The sequence below is a fragment of the Porites lutea genome, chromosome 13 (genome assembly GCF_958299795.1).
Source record: "Porites lutea chromosome 13, jaPorLute2.1, whole genome shotgun sequence".
NCBI classification, from domain to species: domain Eukaryota; kingdom Metazoa; phylum Cnidaria; class Anthozoa; order Scleractinia; family Poritidae; genus Porites; species Porites lutea.
The window spans coordinates 9,276,584-9,292,017 of record NC_133213.1 but is presented as its reverse complement, the minus strand read 5'-3'; the positions used below and the strand labels follow the sequence as shown (position 1 = coordinate 9,292,017).

Below are 15,434 nucleotides of genomic sequence, written 5' to 3'. Positions count from 1 at the left end.
AAACGTCGAAAATCAAGCAAGTACGACAAAAGTGGCGCATGCGTGTTTCGCTCTGCTAGAAATCTCTGTGCTATTTGCGTTAATTCATTTATCAAGCGCCATCCTACCGCCTTATATCGGTGGTGATTTGCATCATTAAATAGCGGAGAGAGACGAGCTAATCAGGAGTTACTTCAGTATGGGATTGAATTATTCTGAAATTATAACATTCTAAGCAAAGTAGACTTTATATTTTGGATCCAAAGTTTTTATCCAACTAACATGGATTTCATTATCCGGCATAGCTATTTTCCCCGACTCCACAGTTTTTTTTCAATTAGATCTAACGTTTTTATTCCTGAGATCCAAAGTTCTTGCTAGGGATTCAAAGTTATTACTCCGGATCCAAGGTTTTACTTCAGATCCAAGGATCCAATCCAATTTAATATTGCGATTCTGAAATTTGAACACGTGACAAGTTTAAAAGACTGTTGCTCGGTATTTTTTAATCCGAAGGAAAGAATTTTTTCTGTACCGGTATTTAGGATCACTTCTTATGGCAGAACGGCAACAAAATCAATAGATCTAATAAGCAAACAGAAAAAATTGCACTTGCAGCACACGTTTTTGCACGGGTATCAAAGCCAGGACTCGACGCAGGACTCGACAGTTTTTCGCTTTCCCGCCATTTTCACCTCCTGCAAGTCACATGACCATTAAATGGAGGGTTTTCGTGGCAATCATGGAGGCAAGGGTTAGTGTTAGGGTTAGGGTAGGTTTTATTTGTTTATTTATTATTTTTAGTTATTTTCCTTTTTCTTACAGAAAAATTAAAAACGTTCTAACTGGAGTCCTGGCTCGAGTCGTGGTTCGATATATAGGCATCTTCGTAAAAGTCACGTTTAAAATACAACCTCTGTAATAAAACAAAGTAGCATCATTTTCAATTTATTTACTGCCCAAAAATTCCTACAGAGGGTTGCACTCTTGCACAGGCAATCAGCCAGAAAAAAATTCTTGCCAGGCAAAAAACCCCCACCACACCCCCCATTACTTTACTAATGGTCCGTCCCTAACTGACCAACTAACCCCCCGCAGCCCAGCTCTCAAAACACTGATAAACCGGAATAAAATCTTGCAATTTAAATACAATAATAGGTCAATTCATTACACGTCGGATAAACTTCAAAGCTTGATGTTCTCTTGACTTTTCTATAATTGTTGACTGAATTAAAAAGATTTCGTCAGTCTTTACTTCTCAGTTTTGTCACACAAGAAAGTTTCTAAAGTAGTCAGCATATTCTTTAGAAATAAGATCCTCTCCTTCAAGTATTTCATTGAGATAAATTTGCCTCGCTTTTAGCCCCTCTTTAACATACTCTTCATAAGCTTGATACGCTGTCGCATCCACGATTTCGCCGCTTTTTCGTTCCACCTGTACGTTCACTTTCCGAAGCCTCCCTGCTTCGTGTTCATCTAACTTGGCTAAACTTCCTTTTAACAGATGTACAAGACACGTACCATAAACGGTTGACTCCTTATCTGGGATAATATTAGCATAACCAAAGCCATCGTCTTTCCATATGCAGAATACGACGCGAAATCCTCGAAGCACTGCGCTTTCGCGAGAGATGAACGTAGTGCCGCGTTCCCGCATTTTTCTTGCGCTCAGATTTGACCCAAAAGCAAAGTAAAGCTCTGTTTCTTCCATGGGTGTACAGTGTCCTTGACTGTTTTATACCAAGCTGTGGTCGCTGATGAAATAGAGTCACACTTGATCGCCCTAGTGTGCGATGATGCTCACAGTTGCATCTCATTAGCTCATTAGCTGTCCCAGGCGTTTCAAAGTCATGGAGCGGCGTGAGGGAGAGTGTAGCCTACGTAGCTGGTGGGATTATTGTGCCTGGGATACTTTCTTGGCGGCGGACCTGCCATTCGAAGCGAGTGAAAGGTGAAATCCCTCCTTGCCTTGCTCCCAATCTTCACGCGGCTTCGCCGCCAAAAAACTACAGCACTCGCGGCTAAATCGCCAGATACGCAAGCTAAGGAGAGTGCGAGTCCCCGTTCCCTTCTTCCTGCCGATCCCTTCTGTGTCTTCTCTCCATGAGTCACCATTTTATGAAATCGGCACCCCATGTATGGTAATCATCCTAGAATACGAGCAGTCTCTCTTTTTTTAATAGTCCGCCTAGCAAAACGCGCGAGACGAGCAAATGAACATGAGCATGAATGAAGGCGTGAGACAGGAGAGCACTCCTCGCCTCTTTCCTTCGATCTTTCGTGCGCGTGCACTCCCCTCACTAAATCCGAAGAAAAAGAGAGACTGCTCGCAGTTTATAATCATCCGTAATCAGGGAAATTTTTGGCTTTGGAATCCCTAATTTAGCTTAAAAAGAAATTCGGAATTCTGCTGCCGTTAACTGAGAAAATGCTTTTGATCAAAAGAAAAACAAACCCAGATTTTGGATATCTCAAGGAATTACGTCTTGCACAAGACTTTTTGCAGATGATATGAAGGTGTCTTGAGTACTGAGGGACACTAAGCAAGATGTGGGAGAACTCGGCAGAAAGATCTTACTTGTTTGGAATATTGGGGCAATTCAGATTTAACACTGATAAATGCGAAGTGATGCGTATTTCTAAAAAGACAAACACCGTCGTCGCAAGCTAAGGAACCTGAATTGATATTGTTATTGGAAATCATGCATTGCACGCGCAATCTACAGATTAGTCAGGTATCTGCTAGCAGATAACTAACTAATCTGTGGGTTCTGTAGACTAGGTTGCGCTGATTTCCAAAATTAGCTATAGGCTCTTAGCCAATGAAAAGACAGTTATATTCTAATTCGCTACCCCGCTCAAACGAATATAAAACATTTATCATGTAACAAGCAACCTCAATTGGGGTGTGTCAACACGAGCCGTGTGCGACCCTCTTTATTATGCCTTCATCAACAGAATGGATGGAAATAATACAACAAACAGAATGAAAACTCGGAAATGTAAAAAATTACAGCAAGAAAAACAACCCAACAAAATGATCTAAACTATGCTCGTATAACAATGATTCATACAAAACGTGCTAAAACTTTTCATATAGCAGCATGCAAAAAACTACGTCTAAGAGAAACCCCTGGTCACTGGGTATTTAATTTTGAGGGCATAGGGAGAGGGTCTCAATGGGGTTAACCGATAGGCGTAAAACGGCCAAAAATTTAGCCGATAGCCGTAAAAATGGAAAAGTTTTAACCGTTAGCCGTAAATAGGGTAAAAAAGAGTTAACCGTAAAAGAAAGTGTTCCTTAGATTTGCTACTTTTAAGGAAGGGAATAAACTCACTTATGGTTGTGTTTTTTATTTCCCGGCTAGTGTGACTCCGTACGCATGTAAGGCGAAGCGCCTTTCAGGCGTTAACCAAGACCTATAGCTAGGCTCCATTCCGGCGCTCTATCGGGGAACTAATTTTTTCCATAGCGAAAGTGTGGCTTCTCGCTGGGGATTAATATTTGCAATTTTCGGGAGGTCGTGCCCTCGAAACACTAGTGAAACAGCACGCAGAGACGTCGTCGGAAGACCTTTATTTTGATTTAAAAATACAAAAAAATACAGGTTAATTAATATTTAACTTTTTGAAACAAAAGCAGTTAATTTTTGACTTTTTCGTTAACCGTAACTGAAAAAAATTAACCGATAGCCGTAAAAGAGCCAAAATTTTAGCCGATAACCGTAAAAGCCACCACCCCATTGAGACCCTCTAGGGACGGTCGTAAGACGCGAATGAACATAAATGAGAACAACTCAAATATATAGCCTACCGCTGATGAAGCAACAGAACAGCATACCATGTAACACCCCAAAGAAAAGGTTACATAACCCATGATAAATACATATAGTGGTTATAGGTGGCCAAGAGTTTGGAGAAGAAAAAATAATTATTTTCATCCTGGAGTAGGCCTGGGGAATAGTTTCGAAGGCTCGATCAAGAGACAAGCTGTACAGCGGTCATAAACTAAAGCATAGGAAAATTCAAGATGGAGGACGGTAAGCATACTTTCCCACTGACTTACTACTTAAATTTATCCTTAATTTGTCTCTATTCAGTGTAAAAAATGTTTTCTTTATGTTATTAAGTCTTTGCTCATATTTATTTCACGAAAATGAAACGTTTGCAACTGTACGCGGCGTTGATTTTCAGCTTTTTCGTGATTGATTGGTCTGGTTTGTTGCGGTATGTCGATGTGTTGTTCTTCTGATTTCAACTAATCTCACTAGTATTACCTATCCTTAAGGGTTACTCCAATTTATACTTGGGTTCAAGTGCTAGCAGAAATTCTGCCATTACTCTCATAAGTGACCATGAAAAATGTACCTTTTTCCTTTGTAAATATCATTTTTGGTTTACGAATTTTCTCAAAATTCTAACAGTTTGAAATGTATTTGTTTTAGTTGTTGATTAGTTGTTTAGCTCAGTTTCCATTGGGATCATTAGACCCTTTATAAGCCGCTCATTGTGAATTTTGCAGTACTTGACACTGAACAGTTTACTCGTGGCGGCGTTTTTCGTTTCTTTGAGGTTTATAGGTTTACCTAGATTTAATTTGTAGTAATTGTACTTTTGCATTGCTTTTTCAAAATGATCTGGCACCCGTTTACTTTGTTAATTTTTTGCTCAGCATAACTTGTTAGTGCTTATGATGTATCTTAAATCTAGCTGTTCTTAGTGCATATTTATAATTTATCCCCTATATTTTGGTGCTTTTGCTGTACTCTTATCGATATAATACACAATAATTTCTTTGTTAGCGTAAAATTCCTGAGCAGACAAGGAAGTGTATTTATCAAAAATAATATTAACAAAATGATCTAGACATTTAGTGCACTTGGAAAAATACATGTAAATCCATGACAAAAAGTTCTCTGTACATCGTACCAAGGTGAAACTAACCTTGTAGTTTTCTATGTTGTTTTGGTAGATCTTGAATTGGAGCATGAAGGAGCAGCTCCAGGGTCCACCTCACAGCCAGTTAGGCGAAACATTTCTTTAAAACTGAAAGCAAAGAGCAAGTCAGCAAGCTCATTGTCATCTGGGAAAAGCAAGAAAAAGGAAGGAAAAAGTGGAGAAAAGTCTAGGACAGGATCTGAAGGTAAAGAAGCTAATTTTCTTTCAACACTGTACAATGTATGTCTGGTTTTAAGCCTTGCTGTCATGTTGTTTCCTTAGACAAGAAACGTTAGTCCACTTTGTCTCTTCACCCAGGTGTATAAATGGGAACCTGAGGCATGCTGTATGAAGGTTTTGAGAGACACACACTCTTGAGCATCCGGTCAGTGTAAAATGAAGACTGCGGACTGCGGACTGCGGACTGTGGACTGCAGACTGCAGACCAGGGGTAAAATGCAGACTGAGTGTGAAATGCAGACTACAGACTGAGAGTAAAACGCAGGCTGCAGTAAAATGCAGACTGAGCATAAACTGTAGTCGCAGAAGGGTTTAAGGGCAAATAAAATCCTGCAAAATACATGTAAACAAACACTTACTTGACGACATATATCTGCTTTCACAAATGCATTCATTCTTCTCTGTAACTTTGTTGACGACCCAAAAACATAATCGCAATCTTGAACCTTTTTTTTTTCCGTCTGAGCGTGGATAATTAATAGATAGACTTTACTTTCTATTATCCATTGTCCGAGAGACCTCATGCTCCAGTTTTCAATGCATGTGACTGTGAATTGGTACAACACGATGATGTTTACGCGTAAATAAAAGCTGCTGACCCAAAATACTGTACAGAAAGAAATGGGAGTAAATCATTCCAACAACAAAGAAAGATGTTCTACAGGAAATTTGGATGACCTTCTATGAAAGTATTGCAAATCAAGGTAGGCGGACGTAAGCTGTTCGGACGTTCATTGAAACTTCTGGCGAATGTTGTGAATATGCAATGTACTTCGACAAGGAAGCGAGGTGTGTAACTGATACCAGCTAGCTAATCAAAGCAGGCGTATTTTGCTGTGCGATCCATTTGGACTTTTGACTGACCGAGCGTTGGGGCGAGTCAAAAAATGATTCAATACAATAAAACGCTGGCTCTGAGGCTATAATTAAGTGTTTAAAAAGTCTCCAGTCACTCTTAATTCTGCATTTTACCCCTAGCCTGCATTTTACTCTCAGTCTGCAGTCTGCATTTTACACTCAGTCTGCATTTTACCCCTGGTCCGCAGTCTTCAGTCAGCAGTCTGCATTTTACACCGACTGCTTGAGCATCTCTGCCAATAAGAGCCTGAGACAGTGGATCCCCTGTGGCTTTTATGAGCATGACCCTGTCTACTTTCATACGAAAATGGAATATAGAATATAGAACATAGAACACATACAGTGCTTGAAAAATCTTGAATTCCAGCTTGACCTTGGGGCAAGCAGCTCTCATATTTTGCTTGCTTAGGGCCACCTCTTGGTTGCGTTAGTTAATGATTTTATTAGAGGATCAGTTGTTCTTGACCCTCATTGGGCAAGTGAGTCTTAAAAGTTACTTTCCCAGCAAGAAAATTCACTTGACAAGGCTAGTGGATGGGACCTGTTTTGAGCCCTGCAATAGAAATTTGTTGCGGTTCATTTCTTTACCTGCTAATTGTACATGTAAACGTGTATATCCAGCAACTTGAGATCTGAGCAACAGCCCTGCTTGAGGAAATAAGCAACATTGATAAGTTTGTACTGTGAATGTTTGTTTATTTAAAAGAGACAATCAGTATCAAGGCTCAAAATAACGGACATGAAATTCATTGTGGCGTTCTTTTTCTTTAAAGGGTTTAGTGCAAAGCAGCTAAAAAAGCCAAAGAAAAAAGAAATCATTACAGCGTTATAGAGCAAATGCATTAAGCGACAACTATATGAAAAATAACATAAATCGTTCACATCCAAAAATGACCGGCAAGATGAGAGTTTGACCAGTCAAGCCCACCATCAGGCCGGACATTGTCCGTTGACCGAACATTATTTTGAGCCCTGAGTATTACAGTGGAATCTCGATATAATGAACCTATGTATAACAAAGTCCTTGGTATAAATAACGATTTTCTTTACCCCAGTCATAGAAAGATATGAAAAAGAACCTCGATATTTGTAACGAGACCTCGTCAATATAGCAAACACATTTTGCCAGTCACTTGGCCCTTCATTAAAACGAGGTTCCACTGTACAGACGTTTCTAGAACCTTCTGGAAAAATGGGTTTTTCAAGAATGGTCTTTTTTTCGTTACATCTTACTTGTTTTCCCCCTTTTGCCACTAACTGATCTGTCAGAGAGTTCTCTTGTATTTTGGCTCATAAATAAATTTCAAGTTGTTTTTGAAAACTTCCACAGCTCTGGTAAATTAATTAAGTTGAATGGCAACAAGCATGTCCCTGTGATGAGCTTGTATCCTATCCAGAGAGGTTAGCCATACTCCTACGGTGTAGATGCTTCATGCTACAGAAATTAGGTTAGGCTCTGGCTGTTTGGGCATCAAGATGTAGGTCTGCCTCTACCTGCTTTTGCGTAGAGTTACACTGCTCTATTGTATGTTAATTCTAGCCTTTAGTTGTACAACAGTAATTTATTGTGTACTGTAAGTGACAAAATTCTATCCTTTAAGTAAAAGTTCTTATATTTTTTAAAAGAATTTGTTATTTTGTGTATCAGCTGCCATACAACTATGATTCTTTATAATGAAATAGAAAAAGAGCTGTTTGTTTGTTTGTTTACACAAATCCTGGTCAAAGTTATTTGATCATTTATTTTTGCTTGGATTTGTGTAAAAGTTATTCAGGTATAGGCCATAGAGTACAGTTAGGTTGTAATGAACGGTTGTGCGGTTTTCAGATGATAAGATTCAAGTTAAATCAAGTAAACTGCATACGAAACATTTCACCAGATTGTTAAAAGTCCTCTTAGCTGCAAGATTATACTTTTTGAAGCCCTGGATAGTTATTGCCAAGGAGCTGTGAGACGACAGCCATAAAGCCCTGTGCAAAAGTTTCAAGGCATAATGAATCTCAAAGCGATGTAACATAGTAGTGTAAGGTAACTTTTATGGTGTAATGCAGAACAGAGAATGCATTTTTTCCAAGCAAACATGTGCACAGAATAATGCATGAGAGCATTCCATGACAGTAAATGACGGACACATTCATGACTAACCTGCAGCATGCATTCTCATGAATTATGGTAATTCATAACATTTCTAAACAAATTGAACAGGGTGTGCGTATAAGTAAAATCGTTGCTCACTGGTGCTTAGTGATAGCTACATGTATAACAAGTTTTATTCTTATGTGTATGTCATATCTATTAGGTGATAAGGAAAGTAAAAGGAGACAAAAGTCCCCTGGAACAGCTGCAGCAGCTCAAGTGGTTGTCATGAGAGAACTCAAGTGGGATCATCAAGTATGTACTATTATTTTTATTAATTTTATGATTTCTGCTCATTCAGCCCCAGTCACTTAGCCCCTATTTGCAGGGTGCAAAGAAAGTCAGTTTTACAGCCTGCCATTCGAGCAAGCTGTAGCAAGCATTACTAGCCCAAAAGTCATTTCAAGTAGCCCCATTATAACCCTTTTTGATTAGCAGGATTGATTCTGTAATTATTTTTTAGTTTGTAATTTTTGAGGGCTCTAGGTTAGAAAACTGTAATAGGTTATTGCACTTCCCTCTTTAAATAAAGTCATCGTAAACTGTATTGTATTGTATTGTAATTTGAATTTCCCCAAAGCACAGCACTTGCCCGTCGGGCAAGTTAAGAACAAAATTCACTAGCCTGATAGCAGAATCCACTAGCCTTAGGATATCGGACATGACTTTCTTTGCACACTGTATTTGTAAGTCATTCACCGTAAATGACCTAATAAAAGTCCGCTTCCACATAAACACCGCCTCAACGCTGTTAAAATTTTATTAGATGCCCCTGTCTAATTCTTGGTTTGCACGTGACGTCACTAAAACTCAAACTAAGAAACTATCTATTCTTCTGAGTTTCTTCTTTCATTGGGTATTACAGCACCTAACACCTTTATATAAACAAATTTCTGGTTCCAAAGGGTTCTTGAATTTCCAGGCTTTTGCATGGCATGGCATTTAGCTGATGGCCAGGAGAGCTCTTATGTGGGTTAAAAACATTACCAATTTTGGGAGATTTTGCTATCTAAACATTCCTTGTCTCAGAATAAATATTACTTTAATCTTTATGAGTTCCTCAAGCGAAGAATTCACGCAATAGTAAGAAAACTCGAAAACAGATGTTTCTGTTGGTATCCAGCGGCTATATTGGTGTCCCTGAAAGGGACTCCAACATGGCATTTCCATACAAAGCTTTATAAATTTCAGTAAATTGTTTTGATTTTTGGCAAGACATTTTGTATGTTTATCTTCTTTCATTTCCCAGATTCTAGACATTATGTATTGAATGGTTTGCATTTTTATTTTTCATTGCGTGACAGTGCAAACCGAGAATAGGTAGACGTCTCCCCATGAGAATTACTCCAAAATACTAGGAATTAGCAAAAAGGTGTAAAATCATTCAATTCATTCAGTTTCTTGCTTGATTAACACGGGTAAATGCATACTTCATCGTGTTCAATTTCAAGTTAAAAATGAGGATAGACTAATGATGGCTACGCAATAACAACGAATGTATTGACGTTGGGATTTGAAAAAGAGCGATATGGATCTCTAGAGGGCCTGCACGTATCAACTGATGGAGTGGATATATCACTATTTTTAAACTCTCTTGATATTTTTGCCAAAAGAAAGTTTTGTTGAGCTTGTTACAGTAATGAGAATAAACGCCTCCACTTGGACCCCTAGAGTTAACTAGATACCTTGGGCATTTATTAGGTCATTTACAGAAGCCCCCCGAAATTGAGTCATTAATTTTTTATTACTTTAGCCCCATACATGTAGATGAGATAACTTAGGCTCTTACGTTTCTGTGATCATATCAGTTTGTTATTCAAACAAGACATTTAGGTTTCAAAATAGTTTAGCTTATCCTCCTGTCTTCCTCACAGATTTTGCCAATTGGGCAAAAAGTGCAAGATCCACTTTGTGAAAAGTGCTCCTTCCCAATCCTTGTTTATGGCCGACTGGTATGTATAACAAGTATTTACTTACATACTCATCGTATTAACTACCAGCGTGCAAAGAAAGTCGTGTCCGATAGCCCAGGACTAGTGGATTTTAATATTGTTATCAGGCTAGTGAATTTTGTTCTCAATTTACCCTATTGGCAAACGAATTTCTTTTAGGAAATTCACATTACAGAAGAACTGTAATCAATCCTGCTCATGAAAAATTTTTTTCGGCCTAATTAAAATGACTCTTGCATAGCAATTCAAAATAATCGAAAATGATGATTTTTCCCTGTCTTGTTGTGCAATGTCCTTTAGGTCTCATCATGTTTGGAGGGGAGTTAAATTTGACAAGTTTTTTTCCAGAAGCTGGGGTTCAAGAACGTATGAAAGAACATGGGAAAGATCCACTATGGAAAATCAAGTATGAACAACATTTTATGAATTGAAGAATTTCCTTTATTAAGAGTCAAAGTGATGTTATAAAGTCATTTGGTTAGTAAGACCAAGTATGAAAATAATATTTTTGACGAGAAGAGTTTGTATTTTCAGGTATACTTCTAATGGAAGTACACTATTTTCTGCCTGAGACAGAGGAGCTGTTCGCAAGTAAGTCATACTCTGAAGTATTGATGACATGCATTAAGTGATCTCTTGACTAGCCATTAACAATATTAATGTGCAACTATTCTTATTAAAATCAACCAGATGTCAATTACTGTTAAATGTCTAAAACTTAGCTCCTATTATGTAGCCACCCCTCTTTTTAGCCAGGACTACTATTAAAAATTATCAGTAAATCATTGAAAACAGAACATCTGTTAATATTACTATCAGTGCTTACCCTGAAGGCTTAATTATCAATCAACAGAGGTTAGACTACAGGTAGGTACAACTTGTTATTTTTAATAATTAAATTCAAATTTTACTTTGTAGCTGTCACTTCCTTCAAAAAAATTCAGCCCTATTAATTTCAGTGAAAATATTGTGAATTTGTGTGTTGCTATAGCAATGTTAAAGTGTACACACATTATGAGGCGGGTTTCTTTAATTCTGCTTCCAAAGGCATTTGCATATTTGTACAAAATGAACCTTAAATTTATATATATATTTTTGGTCGGTGAATTTGATCAAAATTGTTCATAATTTGTTCTTACAGATATCGACGTTTTCCTGATTATCACAAGTTTGTAGAGGATTTGTTCTGTCACTCAGATGCTGTGGAGGACATTGATATTTCACCTTATGATGAATGTATCTTTAAATATACTTCTAATTCTCAGCAGACATGATTGTGCATAGCCTTATAGAACATAACCAACATTTCAGGATGCCACCTACAGTTTCTTTGCAAAGTTATATCTAAGGAACGAGCATAGAAATTCTGTTATACTGATGATGTGTCACTTCTCTCTACCCAGATCTAAGTACAGATAGTGGCCAGTGCCGGATCCAGACCTTGAGATAAGGGGGGGAGGGGAGGGGACCCGGTCATCCAGACCCTTAGATAAGGGGGGGGGGTGGTCAAGTCTCCCAAAAAATTTTTTTTCGGCCCTCAATTTGGTCTAAAAATAAGGGGGGGGGGGACCGGGCCCCTCCCCTGGATTCTCCACTGGTGGCACATCATCAGTATAGAATTGAAGAATATTTATGGAGATTAGTCTGGAGACTTTGTAGGTGGATATTGGGCTTAAAGGGGTAAGGGCTTTGATGTACCAGTGGCACATCCTCACTTAAAAATCCACAGGAAGAGTAATCTCTCTCGTTCCCTAGTTTGACTGTGGTTTCATTTTGTTCTCCTTAATATAACATTCTTAATAGATTTAGTAACAGCATCAAAGGACCAAACTGTTGGTGTATATCGACTGGGACCACCAAGTCACGGCATTACAGAGTATGGAGAGATAAGATAACAACAGAGTACATCAGCCTTCTGTTGACTGCCTGCAAGCGTCTACAGATCCCAAAGTCAGGGTCAACCCCTGAGGAAAGGGTTCTGAAAATTCAGGCGTGTTGGATTTTGTAGAAATGTACTGGATTCTTAATGGGATGTGGCCATCATTGTTGACATATGAAAGCTATAATCATGGATAGGATGCCATCAAATTATCATAGTATAATGGTGGTGACTCTCAGTCCACAAAAAATAGCCTTGGCCAGTTACATGTAGTAAGCTTGTTTGTCATGTTTGATCAGAGGGCAACTCACTTACATTTGGGGGAAAGTGAGAAATTATGCAATCTGAATCTGGAATAACGACTTCTCAAGCGCATTAATAATAATTCATATTTCATGCCCACAAGTCAACACCTGGATATACTGCATCACGTAGATGCATTTGGAGTCCCAATGAAAAACCAGATGAAAGTCTTTAAAGATTTGGATACAAGATCCAAATGTTGGCTGATTCTAGAAAAATCATGTGACATGAATACATTAATTCTAAGTAAATAATGTCTCATGCAAACAACAAACATCTATTTCTTTCAAAGAATGTAATTCACATATTATCACAGTTTGAAATATCCCAAAGCTATAGGAAGAAACAACACAAGTTACACAAAGTTGAAATGCAAAGCTCAAATAAAACCTTTGAAAATCAGTTGAAATGATACCTTTTGTCATGAACAGCCAAAGAATCTAATGTGCCCTCACCATTTTCCTCTACCAGGAAACGTTTAAAGCCACAGACAATCGGCTGTAAATCCGAGACGTGCAGATATCATCCACCTGACTTATTTGCAACCTGTTGCACGAACTTGGATAGCCTTTCAAAGTTTAGACTTTTGGCATTCATGATTTCAATGCTTGCAGTCAACTCTTGTACATCCACACCAATGTCTTTAAACAGTCCACCTGGCTCAATGGTGCAAATCTTGAGCGCTTTTTGGTCTTGCCATTCTCGAAAAATCTGTATGCTCATTTGTTCTTGTAAACTGTAGATTTCAGAACAGAATTGATAACACACTCTTTTTCCTCGTCAAAAGTTTTGAGTGTCTGAAACCTTGAACTTGACACATTGATGTCACACAACAAACTGAATAAATTATGATAAACACTAAATTAAGTTGGATGATTCTCAAATGACACATTCCATCCAAACGGTTCTTACCACATTCTATAGCTATTGTTTAATAAATTAATTGCAACAACAATAATGAATAATAAAATAGTCAGCCACTCATTTAAGAAGCTATACCAAAAACTCACGCTTCGTCGGGGTATTCAGACACCTCTAAACAATAACAGCACTCGGCCTTCAGCCTCATGCTTTTATTTGTTTCTCGGTGTTCGGATACCCCGATGAAGCCTTCACACTCGTAATTTATATATTACTTAAATTAAAGTTAATCAACAGGTGATTATAATATTATTGTTATTATTAATTTTGATTATTATCCCTAGCCAAGGTGTACTTGTGCATTGTTTAGCAATCAGTCCAGTACTTCAGGATTTTCCAGCCTCTAGCCTTAAAAGAAACCAGTCTTAAGGATGAGGATATTGTTGTTAAGAAGCTTGCCCTTACTCAGGACTGGCACCAAGGGCTGGGGGCCAGGGATTTCTGCCATGGCCTCCTACTATGAGCATGATCACCGGCTACTTTTATAAGGAACAAAAAAAAAGAAAACCCACCAATCTTCCTAGCTAATTGTTTAATTCCCCACCACCTACTATAAATTGCATATACCCAGCAACTTGAAATCTTACTAGTACCAGCCCTACCCAACTGTTATTTGGATCCTCAGAAACTTTCCCACAAGGCTGTTGTCTGGATTACAATATTAATATTACCCTCAGTGGGTGTAACACAGTAAACACAAAAAGTGTAATACTAAGTATTAAAGAGTTCCTTACAATGAAAATTGGGATAAACTTTATTTCATGTCAGAAAAACTAAGAAAAATGCAACTTATTTATCCATTTTTTTTTTCTCATATCATCCTATTCTAGACTTTGCCACTCAGAGATCAGTCTTTTATTTATGCAAAGTATTACTCTTATGTGGCACATCCTGGGCAAATAGGCAGGCGTACTCCCTGTTTTTTGGTTTCTTTGTTCTTTGGGGTCGTTGCGTAGTAGGATGTTCGCGTGACAAGCACGGGAAAGGTTGCGTGACAACCAAATGAAGGTGTGTGTGGCACCCAACTGCTGATTTCGTTCTTTCTGCGAAGTCTTTTGTGTTCTCCTTTTGTCCTCATTTATCTCCTTTTATTCTTAACCCTTCAAGTTTCGTAAGTATGCTGCGTACTCCTTTGGAAGAAGATCTCCCCCTTCAAGTATTTCATTGAGATAAATTTCGCTTGGCTTCAACCCACCTTTGACACATTCCTTATTCGCTTCGTACGCAATCGCATCTACAACTTCCCCGTTTCTCTTTTCCACTTTAACGATCACTCGGTGGAAACGATTGCCTGCATGAATGTGCTCGTGATCCATTTTACACATGCTTCCCTTCTCGCAGATGTATAAAGCGCCATGAACCGCGGAACCTTCGTCTGGGGTGATATTAGCGTAACCAAAACCATCATCTTTCCAGTTGGTGTTGAAGACAAAGCGATATCCGCGAAGCACTGCGCTCTCACGAGAAGTGAATTTTGCTCCACGTTCTTTCATTTTTCTTTCACTTAGATTTGAGGCAAAAGCAAAATACAGTTCCTTCCCTTCCATATTGTCATAGTGTGAGATACCACAGGTAGACCACGTTGCAATTTTTCCTCATGTTTATTTGGCTCTATAGGTGGTTTTCACGTTACGTCATCGCCGCCATGCTGGTGGACGGTAAACAAAAGATCGCTCATTATCTCGCTTTGTCATGTGTCCACCAGCATTTGTTCATTTCACCATTGTTATTTGTGTCTCCCGAGATTGCATGAAAACCACCTATTTGATAAAGGACGGACTATTAGAAAAGTGAGGGGGGACGGGGAGGTGGGGAAGAAACAAAAAAAAAATCATGCAAGGGAAAATGTCCCCCCAAAAAATTCATTCAAAGTGAAACCCAAAGAAAAAAAATCATGGAAAGGTCGGGCCCGCTATTTCACTAAAACCAGAATGATTCCCTGTTTGCCAGAGACTTCTTCCTCGGTTTCCGGTTTCTGTCATGTCTTCATTCATAGTGCCACGCGCAAAAAGAGTTTTTTTCTCGCGGCTCTGCCGCTCGTATCTTCGGCCTTTGGCCGACACGGAAGATTCCCGCCACACGCAAGACAATAATCTCTGGTGCCCAGGATACCAGAATGACAACATCTTTTGGTGGGTAGGTTGCCTAAACAAGAGAAGGCAAGACAAAATTAGAAATTGATTAATAACTCTTCTGAAAACAAAGTATATTACGATATGTGACTTTA

The 15,434-nt window shown here is 38.6% G+C and overlaps 4 protein-coding genes across 7 annotated transcripts in view; 3 read left to right on the top strand and 1 right to left on the bottom strand.

The window, feature by feature from the left end:
- The window catches only part of LOC140923399 (uncharacterized), a 224,262-nt gene that overhangs the window by 138,050 nt on the left and 70,778 nt on the right, over positions 1-15,434 (top strand). The window lies entirely within an intron of this gene.
- Positions 1-15,434, top strand: part of LOC140923402 (uncharacterized) — a 36,430-nt gene that overhangs the window by 9,680 nt on the left and 11,316 nt on the right. The window lies entirely within an intron of this gene.
- On the bottom strand, positions 1,247-1,690 carry LOC140922327 (uncharacterized). Its single transcript, XM_073372319.1, has one exon. It carries the CDS (start codon positions 1,688-1,690, stop codon positions 1,247-1,249), a length of 444 nt encoding a protein of 147 aa, XP_073228420.1.
- Positions 3,929-12,652, top strand: LOC140923410 (uncharacterized). Of its 3 annotated transcripts, XM_073373503.1 has the most exons (8): positions 3,929-4,019; positions 4,952-5,122; positions 8,316-8,407; positions 10,027-10,104; positions 10,405-10,510; positions 10,639-10,695; positions 11,246-11,340; positions 11,908-12,652. In XM_073373503.1, exons 1-5 carry the CDS (start codon positions 4,010-4,012, stop codon positions 10,429-10,431), a joined length of 378 nt encoding a protein of 125 aa, XP_073229604.1. In that variant the 5' UTR covers positions 3,929-4,009; the 3' UTR covers positions 10,432-10,510; positions 10,639-10,695; positions 11,246-11,340; positions 11,908-12,652. The 3 variants fall into 3 exon arrangements, with proteins under 3 accessions (XP_073229604.1, XP_073229606.1, XP_073229605.1); XM_073373505.1 differs by lacking the exon at positions 10,405-10,510 and having other exon boundaries at positions 11,908-12,651; XM_073373504.1 differs by lacking the exons at positions 10,639-10,695; positions 11,246-11,340.

What these genes read in the sequence shown, in the direction of transcription:
- LOC140922327 (XM_073372319.1), bottom strand. Translation starts at nt 1,690, where the DNA reads ATGGAAGAAACAGAGCTTTACTTTGCTTTTGGGTCAAATCTGAGCGCA.
- LOC140923410 (XM_073373504.1), top strand. An exon ending in GTCTAGGACAGGATCTGAAG is followed by an intron (nt 5,123 to 8,315) that starts GTAAAGAAGCTA and finishes CATATCTATTAG; the next exon opens with GTGATAAGGAAAGTAAAAGG. An exon ending in TCCTTGTTTATGGCCGACTG is followed by an intron (nt 10,105 to 10,404) that starts GTATGTATAACA and finishes AATGTCCTTTAG; the next exon opens with GTCTCATCATGTTTGGAGGG.